Here is a 19,864-nt window from a genome sequence, read left to right on the forward strand (position 1 = left end):
TCCATTGATTCTACATTATGGTGTGTTGAACTATTTCATTTTATATTGCAATGTAATAATAACGCGCTTCAATCAACCTAACACCATAACAACCATGGTGTCGGGATGATTGAAGCGCTAACCCCAGGTGTTTGGAGTATCTTTATCTGCTGATTGTTAAACTTTATGGAATACACATGTTTCTATTGTGGATCTGGGCCTGCTGTCCCTTCATCCCTTTCTTCCATTCTTTTACTTGCTTTCTCCCTTTGTTTCTCCCCTCCATCCCTCGTTCATCTCAGACTCTAACCATGCCCTTTGAGGCACGCCCCTTTAAACCACGCCCAAAATTCCTATTAAGCCACGCCTATATGTAAAGAATGTTTATGTGGATACAAAGATAGTTGAAAAACAGCTGTTAAAATAAACCCATAAACTAAACTAGAAAATAATCTGACCCCAAACGTTCAAGTTTCCTTTGTAAATGTTTATTCGCCCTAACCATTCTTATTTTCAGAATGTGACTAGCGATAATACCTATTCCCTCAGTCACCATAGCGGTGTTCTGTCAGATTACCCAACTCGACAGAAACTCCAAACAGCGGAGCTCTGACCAGGAGACCGTACGTGGTGACGTCGTGGTTTATTTCTGTCCTCCGATCCACCCCCCCCCCGCTCCTTTAATGGTGACGTCAGTAATTCCGGTTTGCTTGTCCTGTACGCCGAAACCCTGGTCATCCTTTGGAATTAAAGGGGAGGTTCATTACTATCCGAGGCCTAAAAGGCCTCCCAGTCATCCCCGGGCTTTCCTGAATGTCCCCTCAGAGCGGAAGCGACACACACGTGGCATTGTCCCAGCACAAGGTAAGGCAGAAGGGGTATAGACTGGGGCAGGCATGGGGAGTTACACGGACATGATTGTGTGTATTACCGCACGGTGTGTCTGCATTGTTTATATAGGAGGAGGCCAGCATACGGTGTGTAATAGGTGCACACATACGGTGTCTGCACCTATTCTATACCAGGGTTGTATGTATCGCGTCTCTGTATCCAGGGGCAGGTTTGGCTTCCTTCTAGGGGGTTATCATTAGATCCCAGTGTGTACACAATAGTGGCTGATCACCAAGTACACCGAAAACAAACCTTTCCATATAAACCACCATTCATTATTAAAACACAAAGATCTGTGTGTGTATATAAAATATCTCCATCTCTCTCGCTATACACAAAATAAGTAACAACACAGATATACACTCCAATTTAAAAAAAAAAAAATCCTAAATTTAATAATAAAAACACACACACTACTGTGGGGTCAGTCCTCCAGCTGATGTCTCCCTGCTTCCTACAACCTTCTTAATTATGTGACAGGGATAACAGAGCCAGGGGGAGACCAGAGCAAAAAAAAAAAAAGGTAAACCTACACACTCCCTATTTGTTTGTTTGTTTATATATATATATATATATATATATTTGCTATATTTACTGGCCTGGCTCTGTTCTCACCTAGGTGAGAATGACGTGTCCTGCTCCTGGAGTCTCCTGAGTTATCCCTGTCACATAATTAACCACTTAAGCCCCGGACCATATTGCGGACCATATTGCTGGTCAAAGACCATAGCACTTTTTTGCGCAAAATTGGCGTCTTTTTTTTTTCCCACAATTATTTTTTTTCGGTACTGCGACATTATGGCAGACACTTCGGACACTTTTGAGACATTTTTGGGACCATTGGCATTTTTATAGCGATCAGTGCTATAAAAATGCATTGATTACTATAAAAATTCCACTGGCAGGGAAGGGGTTAACACTAGGGGGTAGGGTTGTCCCGATACCGATACTAGTATCGGGACCGATTCCGAATATTTGCGGGAGTACTTGTACTCCCGCAAATACCCCCGATACCAAAATAGAATACTTCGACCCCCACACCGCCGTTACGCCGCATCCCCACTACCGCCGACTGGGTAATACGGGCGGGGAACATTACAGCTTTGAATAGCTGTAATGATTCGCACCGCGTATAGACACTCCCCCTTGCTCGGGTGAACTGTCCAATCCCGAGCGAGGGGGAGTGTCTATACGCAGCGTGGCGTGAATCATTACAGCTATTCAAAGCTGTAATGTTCCCCGCGCGTATTAACCGGTCGGCGGCAGCGGGGATGCAGGTAAGGGAGACATGGCTGGATATGGGGGGGGAGACATGGCTGGATATGGGGGGGGAGACATGGCTGGATATGGGGGGGGAGACATGGCTGGATATGGGGGGGAGACATGGCTGGATATGGGGGGGAGACATGGCTACATATGGGGGGGAGACATGGCTACATATGGGGGGGAGACATGGCTACATATGGGGGGGACATGGCTGCATCTGTGGGGGGACATGGCTGCATTTGGGGACACATTTAAAAAAAAGTATCGGTATTCGGTATCGGCGACTACTTGAAAAAAGGTATCGGTACTTGTACTCAGTCCTAAAAAAGTGGTATCGGGACAACCCTACTAGGGGGCGCGGAAGGGGTTAAGTATGTTCCCTGGGTGTGTTCTAACTGTAGGGAGGGGTGGACTGACTTGGGGAAATGACTGATCTTCTGTTCATACATTGTATGAACAGACGGTCAGGCATTTCCTCCCCCTGACAGGACCGGGAGCTGTGTGTTTATACACACAGCTCCCGGTTCTCGCTCTGTAACGAGTGATCGCAGGTGCCCAGCAGCGATCGCGCGGGAGTCTGGAGCGAGTGGGGTGCGCGCCCCTATTGGCTGCTCGGCGAGATGACGTTTAGCTACGTGCTCTCGCCCAGCAGAGCCGACCTGCCGCCGTATAACTGCAGCAGCTAGTCGGCAAGCAGTTGAGGAGGTTGTAGGAAGCAGGGACACATCAGCTGGAGGACTGACCCCACAGGACATCATCAGGGGTCAGCTGCAAGAAAACACATTGTTGAGGAAGGAGCAGGTAAATCTGTAGTTTACGGCTCCTTCCTTTTCTGATTACTGACTCTGTCCATTCATAACTGAGCAGAGTAATCTGTGTTTATGATGTCTGAGTTTATGAATGGAGAGGAGGCTCTTGTCTCCTGTCCATTCATTTTCTGTGCAGCTGAGGCTGCAGAGAAAGGGACTGGGGAAATCTTTGTCCTCAGTCCCTTTTCTATGTCTCAAAGGGGAGATGTCAGGGATCTGTTTAGATATCTCACCCCCCCCCCCAACAGAGCTGATTTAATAATAATAAAAAAAAGTTAAAATTATAAAAAAAATGCACCAACACCCCCCCCCTCCACTTCATCAATGCTGCATTTTAGTGCCACTGTCGCATGACATTAAAAAACAAAAGTATCTGTAATTGGTATCGGCAAGTACTTGAGGGGGGGGGGGGAAGAGTTTCATTACTTGTACTCGGTCTTAAAGTGCCATCAGTGCAACCCTAATATGCAGTAAAGCATGCTTGTTATACTCGCTGTCTGCATTGTGTAAAAAAAAAAAAAAAAAGGGGCTATTTAATCCTGTCTTTTCTGATCCTCCCCTACTTCCATTGTCCCCAATCCATCTGCTGATAAAGCAGAGCCTTGGGGCACTCTGCACATGCTCAGTATCTGCACTATCCAGACAGAGGGTCAGGGGTCGTGCAGTCTCATATGACAGTCAGAAAACTCATGCTACAAGCTTTAACCAGTGCTTGGCTGCACACTGATAGAAGCCACAATACTGCTGATAAGAAAATGTATTTAGCCATTTATATTTGCCTTTGCATGATCTGTGTACTGTGGGAGACCAGATATAGTGAATGCAGGGTCCTGGGTTTAGTAACATCTTAATGCCTATCTGCCAGACTCTGTTCTATAAGTGGTGTAAAATGAAAATGGCATAAACTGATTTTTGTCACCATATGTTGATTTTTCTTCTTGATTTGTTAGTGAAATGTGTAAGTTGCAAACATCAAAATTATGTGCGAGACACACACACACTCTAACTTAAATTTTTTTTTTTTCCAGAGAAAGCATTTTTATGAAAGGATTATTTAAACTTTTAGTTCTTCAAACGGCAAGGACATTTTCACTTCTGTCGTCAAGGAGCATTTCAAACACTACTACTCCCTTCCTTCATTACTGCTCAAGATTACCTCGTCTCCACACCTTACAGCTAGACTTTGCTTTAAGAATCAGTGGCTGCCACAACATGGCAGAGCAGCGATATTGTGTAGAATATGCCAAGCGTGGGACTGCAGGCTGCAAGAAATGCAAAGAAAAGATAGCAAAAGGCATGGTACGAATTGGAAAAATAGTTCCAAATCCTTTTAGTGAATCAGCAGGAGATATGAAGGAGTGGTATCATATCAAGTGCATGTTTGAGAAGTTGGAGCGTGCACGGGCAACCACAAAAAAGATTGATGACCTCACAGAGCTTGAAGGCTGGCAAGAGCTACAGGATCCTGAAAGAGAACTGATCACTCAGCATGTGAACGGTAAGGGTTCCTTAAGACACATAGGTAATCATTCTGAAAATGCTAGTTTCCGGATTGTCCAGTAGTGATCAACCCAGATCAGATTTATATGTATACTAATTACAGATCAGTTGCTGAAAGTACTGAAGCCACTAGCTCAGTGTTTCTCAATTCCAGTCCTCAGGCCCCCCCAACAGGTCAGGTTTTCAGGATTTCCCTCAGATGAAAAGGCTGTGGTGATTACTAAGGCAGTGAAACTGATCAAATCACTTGTGCAAAATAATGGAAATCCTGAAAACCTGACCTGTTGGGGGGGCCTGAGGACTGGAATTGAGAAACACTGCACTAGCTCAACATTACAGCCAGCCACCTAACTTTTAGGCTTCATTTCCATGGACGTTTTTACAGCCACTTTCTTTAGCCTTTTTTACAGCTTAAAAACGCCTGTCCATGTTGTTTGTTTTTAAAAAATTTGAGCTGGAGCTCAAAAACGCTGCGGTAGCGTTTTTGCGCGTTTTTTAACGTCTGGCGTTTTTACAGCTCTAACGCTGGAGCTTCAGAACGCACTGGTCCTGGTTTTTTTTTGCAGCTTAAAAACGGCTCGGCCATCTACAGCTCAAAAACGTCATGGTGGGCATGAGGCCATAGACTAACATGGAGAGAGCTGTTTTTAAGCTGCAAAAAACGCTCAGAAAAGTGGCTGTAAAAACGTCCATGGAAATGAAGCCTTAGAAGGAAGTCACAATGGTATCGGCCATGTTTTCTTTTAGTAAAGGTTTATTTTAACCACTTCAGCCCCGGAAGGATTTATCCCCTTTCTGACCAGGCCATTTTTTGCGATACGGCATTGCGTCGCTTAAACTGACAATTGTCGTGCGCTGTTGTACCTAAATAAAATGTATGTCCTATTTCCCCCCGACAAATAGAGCTTTCTTTTGGTGGTATTTGATCACCTCTGTGGTTTTTATTTTTTTGCGCTATAAACAAAAGTGACAATTTTGTAAACACATTATTTGCTATGATATCCCAAATTTAACCACTTGCTGCCGGCCTGGCGACTTTCTACGGCCGCAATGTGGATGCTAATTGTCGGGAGGCCGTCTATATACGGCCTCCAGCCACTGGGGGGCGCGCGATCGGTGGTTACACAGACAAGGACGTGGATCTCTGTGTGTAAACACAGATCCACGTCCTGTCAGGGAGAGAGGAGACCGATGCTGTGTCCCTTGTACATAGGGACACAGATCAGTCACCTCCCCCAGTCAGTCCCCTTCCCCCACAGAAACACTATGCAGGGTACACATTTAACCCCTTCCCTGCCAGTCACATTTATACAGTAATTAGTGCATATTTATAGCACTGATCACTGTATAAATGTGAATGGTGCCAAAAATGTGTCAAGTGTCCGATGTGCCCACCATAATGTCGCAGTCCCAATAAAAATCGAAGGTCGCCTCCATTACTAGTAAAAAAATAATAATAATTCTGTCCCCTATTTTGTAGGCGCTATAACTTCGCTTATTGCGGTTTTGATAAAGGGAAAAAAATATGTAGAAGAATACATATCGGCCTAAACGGAGAAAAAAAGTGTTGTTTGTTTTTTTTAAATTGGGATATTTATTATAGCAAATTTATTATTATTATTATTATTTTGATCAAATACCACCAAAAGAAAGCTTTGTTTGTGGGGACGTCAATTTTGTTTGGGAGCCATGTCGCATGACTGCGCAATTGTCAGTTAAAGCGACGCAGTGCCGGAAGCTGAAATTTCGCCTGGGCAGGAGGGGGGTACATGTGCCCAGTAAGCAAGTGGTTAAAAAAAATAATTTCTTCATCAGTTAGGCCGATATATAATCTTCTGCATATTTCTGGTAAACAAAAAATGCATTAAGTGTATATTGATTGGTTTGTACAAAAGTTATCCCCTATTTTGTAGACGCTATAGTTTTATGCCTTTTTTTTTCCCATCAGGACTGCAACATTTCGGCGGACACTTTTGACATATTTATAGGACCATTGACATTTTATACAGTGATCAATGCTATAAAAATGCACTGATTACTGTATAAATGTCACGGGAAGGGGTTAACACTAGGTGGTGATCAAGATGTTAAATGTGTTCCCTCACTGTGTGTTCTACCTGTGGGGGGGATGGGACTGACTAGAGGAGGAGACCGATCATTGTTCCTATATACTAGGAAAACACAGTATTTTCTCCTCCCCTGACAGAACATGGATTTTACACACAAAAATCCCTGTCCTCGCTCTGTCAGCCCCCCACCATTTATACTCCCTAAAGCGACGATTTGTGCAGGAGTGCCATTCTGCTGCCGTCAATCGGCGGGAAGTCGGCAAGTGGTTAAAAGAAGTGTTTGTTTTTTTTTGCCCAGAATCCGCTGATCTCTTGGGGCTTGCTGAGAGAGAGCTGGTGACTGTCAGTCACCGCTGTCTGCTCTGCCCTCTCACTCACGGCCAGCTCAGGCTCTCAGCGGCTCATTCAGTGGGTGAGCCAAATGCTGGTTAAGGCATGTGGACAGATCCTGACTACATGTTCGTAATTTTTTCCAAGCCCGGACTGGCTCTTTGACATCAGCCGGCAGCGGGCCTTAGAACGTTGTCTGCTGAAAATGGGTCACAGGGAGTGCAGAATGAGCGGCACACCTGTAATCTACGGGAGAAGTACAGCTACACAAGCTTTGACTGTACTTTTAATTTAAAGTTAACTTTAGGACTACTTCACCAAAGGTCAGAGTTACATTTTTGAACACTGAATCTGCGCCCACCAGTCAGATTATAACTTCTGTTTTTCTGGAAAAAGCAACCAGGAATACTTTGAGTTTTAACTTTCCAGGAACTTGTCTTTCCAGTACTGTGGACATAAGGGAAAAAGCTTAGGTCTTGGCAGCGTCTGGGATTTAGAATTTGATAGACCTGACCTCTTGTACAAGTAATGCGAATCAATCTTAGAAATGACAAGCTACGAGACGCTACGCTCCTGATAATTTTTTAGCTGTCATATGCATATTAGTTATCCGTCTTTTTTCTGTTAATGGTAATGAGCGTCTCATTCATATGCAGCAGTTTATTGTATATCAGGCCTTAACCTATTAAATACACTTTGTTGCTTTTTGTGCTTCTTCTTCTTCTTTTTTTTTTTTTTTTTTTTTTAATGTAATTTTATTTGGATACTTTCCCAGAACTTGCTACTAAAGCTGGAGCTGCACCAACACCTCGAAAAAAGACTCCTTCAAAGGCCAATCAACCCCCAACACCAAGTGCAACTCCATCAAAAATGCCTGCACCAAGTCCTTCACCTTTAAAGTTTTCTGGGTTTTCAGGTATGTGTTTCTGACTTCAAAGTGTTTTACACTTTAAATCCAAGCAATAAAAATGTAATGTACTATTTAAAATGTTATATAGTGTATGGACAGCCAGATCTGCCATCCATATGCTACGGGCCAACAAGGGTTTCAGCCCCAACAGGAGACCTCTTTGAGCGCTTGTTTGACCTTATTTGTACAAAGAGATAATTTAAAGGATAAGTTCACCATTTTGTAACATTTTACTGGCCCCCGTTCCACCTTGATACTCGGCATGACAGCTAGCTGGGATCATATACATTCCTCTGTGAATGGAAAACTACATTTCCAACAGTCTTTTGCAGTTATCAGCTTGTAGTTTTCAATAAACTACCACGGCACTGTAGAGTGATATTGTAACTCATCAAGTCTTTCTGTCAAATTGCATACAATGTAGTGGCACACAGATACACTGACAGGCCTGCGGATTTATTGATTTACTGAAGATTTATTTCTTATCAACCTATTCATTTAAAACACTGATTAATGGACACATTAGTGGACGTTTTTTGGTTTTCATTTCTGTCTGTTTCCACCTGGGAATATTTTCTTTCACTTACTGTCCCAGCGATACAGCCAGAAATGAAAAGTAAATGCCCAATAGCAAGGGAAAATCCTACATATGACCGTTGTTTTTGGAACAGTTGTCGCTGCTATCAATCCATTCAATCTAGCCAATCAACGGCCAGACTGAGTGGAGAAGAGGACGTCGGGGGCGAGCGCAGCAGGTGAACATGCTCTGGTATTTAAAACGGGGGGGGGGGTTGGGGTGATTGTCATTGCCAGGTGTGTTTTTTTTTTTTTTTTTTTTTTTTTTCCCCTTTAATGTATCTTAAATAGAAAACTATCTTTTAGATATTTTTTTCTGTAAAAAAAGGATTTTTGTACTCACTGTAAAATCCATTTCTCTGAGTTCATAGACGGACACAGCCTTCATTGACCTTAGGGTTATGCTTCTTCCTACCAGGAGATTTAGGCAGAATTCTACAGCACTTAAGGTGTTAAAAACTTTCCTTCATGCCGCTCCTCCCAGGGGGCGTGGCTCCCCCAGGCATAACCCACACCCTGCTTTAGCAGCCTCAGTTCGTAACAAGCAGTACAAACAAAGGAGGGGTGGGTGCTGTGTCTGTCTATGAACTCAGAGAAATGGATTTTACGGTGAGTACAAAAATCCTTTTTTCTCTTTCGTTCATAGACGGACACAGCCTTCATTGACCTTAGGGACGTCCCCAAGCAGTGTCAAAAAATTTGAGGGGTGGGAAAAATAACACAGCAAAAACAGGTTACACCCCAAACAAAAAAACGGAGTTACTCAACGGAGGAACTCCAACCGTAAACTGCCGCCTGTAACACCCTGCGGCCGAAGGAGGCATCAGAAGATGCACTCACATCCACCATATAAAACTTTGAAAAAGCGTGGACCGACGACCAGGTCGCAGCCTTACACACCTGTAACACAGAGGCTTGGTGTCGGAAAGCCCAAGAGGCCCCGATCGCCCTGGTCGAATGCGCCATGACCCGAAAGGGGGGCGCCCGCCCTTCAGGGCATAGGCCTGAAGCACAACCTGTCGGATCCACCTGGAAATGGTGGCCGACGAGACTGCCAGGCCCTTACTGGGACCGGACACAGACAGGAACAGCGAGTCCGACTTCCGAGGAGGGAAGGTGTAAAGTAGGCGACAGCGACCCCAAGGAGCCACCAACGCGCCTGACGCGTCCGCCCACGGGTCCTTAAACCTGGCCACGAACCGTGGCACCTACCGATAGAGACGGGACGCTAGAAGGTCCACGTCCGGAGTGCCCCACTTTCGGCACAGACCCCGAAACACCTGCGGGTGGAGAGACCACTCTCCTTGGCCCAGTGCAGTGCGACTTAGGTAGTCGGCTAGCCAATTCCGTATTCCCGGAATGTACCCAGCCGATAGAGCCGGAACGGACCCTTCGGCCCACCGAAAGGATGCGCGCGACCCCCCGTCTCGCTGCAACAGAACTCCGTGTGCCTCCCTGATGATCAACCTACGCCACGGACAGAGGTGTTATCGGACAGGATCCTGACCGGTCGGCCCTGTAGATCCAGGGACCACCTGTCAAGGCAAAGCTTGATTGCTCGGAGCTCCAGAACGTTGATTAGTAGGCAGGACTCCACCTGAGTCCAGTGCCCCTGGGCTGACTGGGTGCCCCAAGCGCCCCTCCCCAACCGGAGAGGCTGGCATCCGTCGTGACCACTGTCCAGTGGCCTGCAGAAAAATGACTTTCCGGCCCGAAGCACCGGAAATGCCAGCCACCACACCAGGGGTGACATGATCAGATGACTCAACTGAATCTGGTAATCCAGAGATGACGGAAGCTAGTCCCATCGTGACAGCAGTTCCCTCCGTAGTACCCTGGCGTGGAATTGGGCATACGGAGCCGCCTCGAAAGAGGCTACCAACTGACCCAGAACCTTCCTGCAGAATCGCAGAGATGACCGCTTCTGGGTCTGCAACTACTGCACAGCAAATATCAGAGTCTGAAGTTTTTCCGCTAGGAGAAAAACACTCCCGCCCCGGCGGAATCCAGGACTAGTCCCAGGTATTCCAGTCCCTGAGACGGAATCAACCCCGATTTCAGGACAATCCAGAAACCAGCCGAACACTCAGAGAGCCTGATACGTGATAGACACGGCTCCACCAATGCAGAGCTCGAAGAAGCTCGTAGGAGAATGTCGTCCAGACATCACATGATAATAAACCACCGCTGTCACAGCCAGGCCAGTATCGGGACGAGCACCTTGGCGAAAACCCGCTGAATGGGAAGGACACCATTGAAAATGGCCCCCCCCGACCGCAAAGCACAGAATCTCCGGTGGTTTGAGGATATGCAGGTACACGTTCATGACATCCAAGGATGCCAGAAAATCCCCCTGATGAAGTGCCGCTATTACCAAGCGAATCGACACCACCTTGACAAAACAAAACGAGGGACTTGAGGCCCAGGATCGACCGGGCCCCATCCTCCGTGGGGACACAAACAGAATGGAGTAAAACCCAGAGACCGTTCCAACGAGGGAACTGGCACAATCACTCCCCTGACCAGAAGATCCTGGACAGCCCCTGACGGAGTCCACCGGCGAACCGGAGGAGGCCAGAAACCGGAGGGAAAAAACCTGTTTGGCAGACAAGAGAGAAACTCAATATTGTACCCCAAGGAAAACACTTCGCAATGCGAAGCCAGTCTCCCACCCGAGACACGGGCGGGAGCAGACATGCAGGTATGTCCGCAGACTTGTTAGGCATGCGGTATCAGGTGCGCTGCAACCCCGCAGCGGGGATTTAAGCACCATGTAGACCTACCCCCACCGCACAGGGCGAGCGAAAAAACGCTCAGAGGTAGGCAAGGAGGGTCCTTGTACAGGGCGAGGTCCCTAGCCCTTCCCAGACTGTGGGAACGGCATGCGCTTACCACCCGTGGCATCCTCAATGATGCCAGTCAGGGAAGACCCAAAAGGACCGTTCACCCTTAACGGCCATCACCAAGGCCACCTTAGAGGACCTTCTTCCAGCTCCTGCAGCAGGAGCTTCGCCTTTAAGTCGGGGCCTGACCAGGGCCCCGGCCAGAGCCGGCCTCACCGCCGAACCCACCACCGTGAACAGGGAGCGGGCCACGGCCTCCACTCTCCTATCAGCGGGATCCTGAAATGCAGGAGCCCCTTCCACAGGCAACGTGGTGGCCATGCGCAGTCTGGACACAGGGGGGCTCCACTGGCGGAGGAGAGACCTACTTTTTTTTTTTTTTTTTTAAAGCCCCCCTCAAGGGGGTAACAGGTTGCAAAGTTTTTTGACAAACTTTTTGCGGTGCATCCCATTCCTTGTATAACATATTGTCCAAATAAGGAACACAAGGAAACACTTCAGCGGTGCGTGGTAGTCTGCTGGTACTGACACGGAAATGTCTCCGCCACATCCTCAATTTTTAGAGTCTCACGCACCGCAGAAACAAGAGCTCCAACAAATTCTGCAACTGACTGCAGCAGAGTCATCCTCACTATCCATAAGGGTTAAAACCCGCAGCCTCTGACATAACAGAACCAGAAAAAAACAGCGATTCTGTGTCATCCCCAGAAGCAGGCTCGGGGAGGGGGCGCTTTTTTACCCCCCATCCGGGCACTAGCTGCTTCAAACCTGGCAAGAAACCCAGGACAGCCAACATAACAGATGTGGCAGGGGAGGGGGCATTAAGGGTTAACTCAGGCATAGCTTGAGAGGGAGACCTGGCTCAGGTTCCATAGTGTCAGCTCTGAGTCACCCACCCTGCAAGGCAGGACAAAAAACCCCACTGGTCACCTCCTTGCTGCTATTGCAGAGCATGGGGGCCCCTGGTATTCACCACCCCACCCAGCTGCAGAGGGAGCTGAAAACCTGAGGTGTGCTCTGATGTGCTGGCTGTGATTTGTGCCTCAAAGAAGATTCACAGCGTTTCACAGCACTAAAAACTGTTATAGCACTAAAACTGTACAAGAGGCTGTGCTGTGTCTGTCAGCGTTACCAAGGAGATCTCCAAGATGGCCACTGTCTGAGGTAAAAATTACCTCATAGAACACAGCAGCACTGGCTGTGCTTTGTTACCTCAGGGAAGAATCACAGCATTACCAAGGAGATTTCCAAGATGGCCACCATCTGAGGTAAAAAACAACACATAGAACACAGCAGCACCCCCCAGAGTAACAACACAGTCCCCCAACAACACACGGGCTCCGGTGGTAATAAATAAAACCCAGGAGGCCCCCCTTCACAGCCACTACCCAGTCAGGGGAAGGAGGGAGAGGAAGGGGAGAGAGGAAAGCAGGGCGGACCCTCAGTCGACCTCCCCAGGGAAAACACCAGCCAGACCACTTACCTGAGTAAGGGGCCACTACTTACCCGTCCTGCGACTACCTGGCTGGAGGTATCCCAGACAGAACAAACGTCCGTAAACGGCATGGCTGTCGGCCAGACACGCTGTGACACAGCCATAGAGACCGGTCATATGTGTGCCCTAGAACCGAAGTTCCCCGGCCGCCCCTGGAGCAACAGGGCCTGTCGTGGACATCCCAAAGCTGAGCTGAGGGCCGGCACACGCTCGAAGGCCGAACATGGGGGGACTACAAGGGTCGAGGACCCAGCCTGTCACCCAGTCGGCTGTTGATAGAAGAATCGCAGGATTCAAAAATGCAGGAACAAAATAATAAAAGCGAGAAAAAAAAAAATCGCAAGAAAAAAACTCCAGAGTACAGGAACTCCAGAGAGAGCCTGACCTCCTGTCGTTAGGCAGAAAACAAACTGAGGCTGCTAAAGCAGGGTGTGGGTTATGCCTGGGGGAGCCACGCCCCCTGGGAGGAGCGGCATGAAGGAAAGTTTTTAACACCTTAAGTGCTGTAGAATTCTGCCTAAATCTCCTGGTAGGAAGAAGCATAACCCTAAGGTCAATGAAGGCTGTGTCCGTCTATGAACGAAAGAGAAATAATTTTATAAAAATTCGGTTTCTTCTTTTTTTTTTTTTTTTTTGCAACCTTGCTCTTCCAAGTTTGTAATTGGCAAAAAAAAAATTACATTTCAAGACTATCCACTACAGCAGTGGTCATCAACCCTGTCCTCAGGGCCCACTAACAGGCCAGGTTTGCAAGATAACTGAAATACATCACAGGTGATATCATTTGCTGCTCAGTGATTGCAGTATTTTTGTCTGTATCTCCCCCCCCTGGCCTGTTAGTGGGACCTGAGGACAGAGTTGATGACCACTGTTGTAGTGGATAGTCTTAAAATCTCAATTTTTTTGGACAATAACAAACTTGGAAGAGCAAAGTTGCAAAAATATATCAAAATTACGTAAAAAAAAAATATTCTTGCACAAAAACTGTTATTTGTAAAAGAGTGATTAAAAAGAGAGCAATTGTTAAAGGTTTAATCAGGTTCTCTTTTATTAGGCCGCAGATCTGAAAACTGAAAAAAAGTTGTTTAATGTGCTTGTGTTGTACTGCCCCTCCCTCTTACTGGTTATCTGTTGAATTACGGTACTTTCTAGTCCTCCTGTTGGGATTCAGCAGTATGCACTTCTTATTATTTAGGCTGCATTCACATCTAGACGGACGAAATCGCGGCGTTTTGTCGCCGCAAATCGCGGTAAAAATAGCGGCGTTTTGTACCGCGATTTGCGGCGACAAAACGCGGGTATTGTCCGCCTAGATGTGTCCCAAGATGACCCCCTCTATGGAGATGATTGCCATCTCCTAGCCGAACGCTCGAAGACGCCTGAAAAAAAGGTCCGGGACCTTTTTTCACGCCGCAGGCGACAGGCGTCCGGCGTTCGGCGTGGAGATGTGAACCATCTCCATAGAGGGACATGTATTTCCAGCCCTCTGGCGGCAGAGGCGTAGCGCTACAGGCGTAAAAACGCCTAGATGTGAATGGGGTCTTAAGTGGTGGTGGTTCTTTGTGTTGCCATGCACTGTGATTGTCTTCAGCCGTGAAGTACTGTTGATTAAACGAAACATGACTGCTATGTTTTGCTAAAACTGTATGTAATGCTCCTGTGTGTGTGAATCTATGGTAACCTCTTTCTAATCATAACAGCAAAGCCTGAACCCTCATCATCTGCACCCAGTTCCAGTAGTGGGTCAAGTCTCTCTGTAGAAAAATGTGATCCAAAACACAAGGACTGCCTACTGCGTGAATTCCGCAAAGTGTGTGCCATGGTTGCAGAGCAGCCAAGCTATAATTCCAAGACCCAGATCATTCAGGATTTCCTAACAAAGGGAACCAGTGGAGGTACTTTGTGATACTTCAGTTCACTGTATGATATGATTAACCATTTACTGCAAGTCTTGTAGTATTTATTTTGCATCATTTTCAAATGTACATTAGAATTGTAGAACGTGATTGTAAAATAGTATTGTGAATGCTTCACTTTGTACAGATGGTTTCCATGGAGATACATTCTTGACGATAAAACTGCTGCTACCAGGTGTTATCAAGAGTGTGTACAACCTCAACGATAAACAAATTGTCAAGCTCTTTAGTCGTATATTTAACTGCAACCTAGAGGAAATGGTTCGAGACCTTGAGCAGGTAAGGCAAGAAAATATGCTAAAGGAAATTACTCAGTCTTCATAATGAAGGGTTTTGTTTTTGTTCGGTTTAGTTTTCAGCACAAACATTTAAAGCTTTGATCATTGTGCCTAAAGCAACCATTTATTTGTAACTAGGGAGATGTGTCGGAGACTGTTCGGATTTTCTTTGAAGAAAGTAAAACCTTTCCACCAGCTTCTAAGAGTCTCTTGACAATTCAAGAAGTAGATGACCTTCTGAACCAACTTTCTAAAATGACCAAAGAAGAAGACCAGCAGAAAGTACTGGAGGACATTGCATGCAGGTAATATTGTCAAGTGCTGAGCTGACACATTCAAACCTTTTTATGAATATATCATATCTGTTTCTTTTGTGTGCGCTTAACTAGATTTTATTTTTGCCCTTTGTTGGTGATCATAGACATAGGATTGATCTGTAAAGGGTGCCAACAATTATATGTGGACTCTAAAAATGAACGCTAACTGCAGCATCCCATAAAACGTTTGCTTTCAGTCACCTTGTACAGTATAGCGGTTGCTTACTTTGAGAAAATGTCTTTCATTCTTTTTGCAAACAGTAGAGAATTGTGTTTGGATGAGTGGGGATTATGATGTTCATCCGAACCACCTTCATTTTTTGAGTCTTTTTTTTTTAAACGTGGTTGTAAACCTCTGAAATGAAAAATGAAGCCTATCCCTCTATAGTGTGTACTAGCCTCCATCCAAGCACCAAGACCTCTCTCTATCTGCATTAGTCACTTCTAACAGGTTATAATGGCACACAGAAGGCAATACAGCCTCCGCTGTTTGTTTTCTTATGAGACTGTGTAGAGGGGGTGAGGCCTTTCCCTCCTATCTCTGTGCTGTGCATTGTGTGACATCAGATTCCCATCACCTGCCTGCTTGAGCTGAGAAGTATTCTTTGAGCTGTGTGTTTTAGAATGCTGTAAAGAGGGCTACCGATAAACAGGTAGTACTTATGTAGGAGGATTTGGTTTATTTCTTTATCACCTGGGGCTTGTCATTTCACTGGGTTTATGTACATCCACTTTAATATTGGCATTGGTTAACAAGCCATACAGTGGCCCTATTTTGTTGCATTTTGAGATCAAAGTGCCTATTTTAAAAGATGAGCAGATATCGCTGGCCACTCTGCTGGATAGCGCACTGTTCACAACTTTTTTTTTTTGTCAGTCTGTCTTTAATTTTTGGGTGGAGGGTAGGTATGAGAATTCAGGAAAATATATAGTTCTACCTCACTAAAGTTTCTCACATTGATTAAATGAAAAACCTCATTCCTTTGCACCTTTTTTATATTAAAGGCGGCTATCAGGAAATGTTGTTTTGCGGTTGAAATGGTGTGAAGAAAAAGGGAAACTGCTATAAAGAGTTTTACAATTTTGGGAGGGTTTGCAAAATTTGTGTGAGGCAAGTGAAAATATCATTGCTTTTATAAGTGGAGTGCTATGCTTTGCTGATAGAACAGCATTCTGAGCAAGTGACTAAATGGGCACAAATGCCAAGAAACATTCCAAAATTCTTTACATATGTACAATCCATTTATTTTATTTGCAGATGTACTAGTAATGATCTGAAGTGCATCATTCGGCTGATCAAGCACGATTTGAAAATGAATTCAGGAGCCAAACATGTGTAAGTGTTGTTTGTGATTTATATATGTATATGGTGTGTGTTGCACAATCTGAGGTGTGTTCTTGTACAAGTAGTGTACGTTTTACATGTTTTTTTTAACCACTTAAGGACCGCCTCCTGTACATTTACATCGGCAGAATGGCATGGCTGGGCACATGCACGTACAGATATGTCCTGTGCTAGTGCCCAGTCGTGGGCAAGTGACCCGGTCCGAAGCTCCAGGACCCGCGGACCCGGTCGCTGCTGGAGTCCCGCGATCGGTCCCTGGAGCTGAAGAATGGGGAGAGCTGTGTGTAAACACAGTTTCCCCGTTCGTCACTGTGGGGGCGTCATCGATCGTGTGACGTCACACCTACAGCCACACCCCCCTACAGTTAGAAACACATATTGGGTCATACATAACTTCTTCAGCGCCCCCTTGTGGTTAACTCCCAAACTGCAATTGTCATTTTCACAGTAAACAATGCATTTTTAATGCATTTTCTGCTGTGAAAATGACAATGGTCCCAAAAATGTGTCAAAATTGTCCGAAGTGTCCGCCATAATGTCGCAGTCACGAAAAAATCGCTGATCGCCGCCATTAGTAGTAAAAAAAATTAATAAAAATGCAATAAAACTATCCCCTATTTTGTAAACGCTATAAATTTTGCGCAAACCAACCAATAAACGCTTATTGCGATTTGTTTTTTTTTTGTTTTTTGTTTTTTTTAACAAGAATAGGTAGAAGAATACGTATCGGCCTAAACTGAGGGAAAAAAAATGTTTTTATTTTTGGGGGATATTTATTATAGCAAAAAGTAAAAAATATTGCATTTTTTTTTCAAAATTGTTGCTCTATTTTTGTTTATAGCACAAAAAATAAAAACCGCAGAGGTGATCAAATACCACCAAAAGAAAGCTCTATTTGTGGGGAAAAAAGGACGCCAATTTTGTTTGGGAGCCACGTCGCACGACCGCGCAATTGTCTGTTAAAGCGACGCAGTGCCAAATCGCAAAACCTGGCCGGGTCCTTTAGCTGCCTAAAGGTCCGGGTCTTAAGTGGTTAAAGTACAACGGTTCTTACTGTCTTTGCTATCATCATATGTTCAGAAATACCAAACCCCAGTTTTTAAATATGTATGTTTCATAGTAGATACCAAAACTCCTATTGTGGTATACCCTATTTCTTTCTGGATCTTATTTGAACCTAAGCTCTTTGACTCTTGTATTGTGTAAAAATGTAAACATTTGATTAGTTGATTGGGTAGAGCCATCCATGACGTTGGGGCAGGTGAAGGGATAAAGGCTATTTTACTGCAGGTCCCCTTAATGGGACCCAATGCCTTCCTCTGGCCTCTCTAAAAAGCCCCATATGTATCTGTTCCCACTCCCCTGAGATGTCTGTGGCCTGCTTGGTTCAATACACACTTATGAAAGTCCACCATGTATAGGCCTGCTCCTTGTGTACATACATGGCAAGCTTTTCTTTCATTACAGATTTCAATTTTGTATTACAATTACAGTACCAGGGGGAAGAGGGTTGCAAATATATATTCCCTTTTTAATCCTGAGTCGTGTATTTTTTGCTGAATGGTAGCTTCTTAGGTTACAGTATAACTAAAAGCAAAGCGTTTTTGTTTTGGGATTCGGACAGTTTTTATTGCTGTCTGTGCCCCCGTCAGGGAGATTCACCCTCTGTCTTGTCTACCATTATTAAAAGTGAAGGTAAAAAATCTCTAATTTTGGGTTGTCCCCAGAAAAGTAGAGGGGAAATCTTCCAATGGGGACACTAGTTCAGTAATCTTGGGGTCCCCAAGGAATTCCCTTTTAATTTGCAGGGAGTTCCTCTCACTTCATGTCCCATAGCCAAACAGGAAGTGAGAGGAATTCCCTTAATGGGACACAGATGGTGAAAAAAAATCTGACGGGTTTTAAAAACCTTCCTTGTTCTATCTAAAATGAAAAAAATTGTGCCCATAGTTCTAAGATCTAATTCTGTAATATCTCTTTCCTTTTTTTTTTTTCTTAGACTTGATGCTCTTGATCCTAATGCATATGATGCATTTAAAGCTTCTCGCAATTTGGGAGATGTGGTGGAACGTGTGCTACAAAACCAGCAGCAGGCACCAGGCATGAAACGCACACTAAGCGTAAAAGCTACGCTTATGACGCCTGTTCAACCTATGTTGGTATGAACCTTATCCAAGTACATACCTGTACTCCATAAATGGGTACCTGTATTTATGATTACAGTTGTATTGTTTGAATCCCAGCATGATGGTTCGCAAAATTTACAGGATTAACAAGTAATTTTTGGAAATGTAGATTGCTCTGGGAAAACTCTATTGATGCCTAACGTGGGTATCCGTGAAAGCACTTGATAAGAATTAGTAATTTTGTACCTTTTTATGTATACATAGTAAGCTGCAAAATGAAAAAGAAGCTAAAGGTTCGCCATGAATAATCGTTTTTATTTAGACCACTTGACATGTCAATGTTCAATTTTATATCTGTTTTTTTTCTTTTTTTCAATAAACTTAGTGTCATTGGAGAGAAATTACAAAAATGCAGGTTCTGGAGTAGACCGGAAACACAAGTAGACAAATGTGATGTGATATAATGATGCGCTGAAATCAACCCTACATGCTATACAGTGATATAAAGTGAATAATATGAACCTAAATAGGTATTAAACTGTGACAAGCCAAAACATTACATAAAAAAAGTGCCAATGTGATAAAAGCAACAATATGCAAATCATAGTCCATACATCTGAACTGGGTAGGAAGTGATAATCTCCTGTGAAATCCTTCCACCCTGCTTCACCCGACCACTTGCATAAGACACTTCCTTAATCAAAAACGACGGCTCATATGAAAGAAATAAAGGACAAAACAAGACCTCATTGCGCAACATAAAGCACCAAATAGAGAAATAATCACAACCGTGATATGATTGCACTCACGAATCCTCTGAACAAAACAGACGTGCAGCCTTGCTCAGTATAGCGATTTCCTCATACGGCGGCACTCGGATCCTCCCCCTACGCGTTACGTCACATGACTTAATCATGGTTTCCTCATGACGTAACGCATAGGGGGAGGAACCGAGTGCCGCTGTCATGTTTTTTTTCTCTATTTTGTCTCTTCATATTGCGCAATGAGGTCTTGTTTTGTCGTTTATTTCTTTCATAGTCGTTTTTGATTATGGAAGTGTCGTATGCAAGTGGTCGGGTGAAGCAGGGTGGAAGGATTTCACAGGAAATTATCATCGCTTCCTACCCAGTTCAGATATATGGACTATGATTTGCATATTGTTGCTTTTATCACATTGGCACTTTTTTATGTAATGTTTTGGCTTGTCACAGTTT

The 19,864-nt window shown here is 44.8% G+C and overlaps 1 protein-coding gene across 1 annotated transcript in view; it reads left to right on the top strand.

Annotated features, from left to right (window-relative positions):
- Positions 1–681: 681 nt before the first annotated feature.
- Positions 682–19,864, top strand: part of LIG3 (DNA ligase 3) — a 44,394-nt gene continuing 25,211 nt past the window's right edge. Inside the window, exons 1-8 of the mRNA XM_040336776.1 lie at positions 682–843; positions 3,974–4,443; positions 7,620–7,760; positions 14,369–14,563; positions 14,712–14,863; positions 15,001–15,167; positions 16,438–16,515; positions 18,524–18,683. Of these exons, the coding sequence (XP_040192710.1) occupies positions 3,987–4,443; positions 7,620–7,760; positions 14,369–14,563; positions 14,712–14,863; positions 15,001–15,167; positions 16,438–16,515; positions 18,524–18,683 (1,350 nt within the window). The 5' untranslated portion in view covers positions 682–843; positions 3,974–3,986. The remainder of the gene's footprint in view (positions 844–3,973; positions 4,444–7,619; positions 7,761–14,368; positions 14,564–14,711; positions 14,864–15,000; positions 15,168–16,437; positions 16,516–18,523; positions 18,684–19,864) is intronic.

The sequence above is a fragment of the Rana temporaria genome, chromosome 2, assembly GCF_905171775.1.
Source record: "Rana temporaria chromosome 2, aRanTem1.1, whole genome shotgun sequence".
NCBI classification, from domain to species: domain Eukaryota; kingdom Metazoa; phylum Chordata; class Amphibia; order Anura; family Ranidae; genus Rana; species Rana temporaria.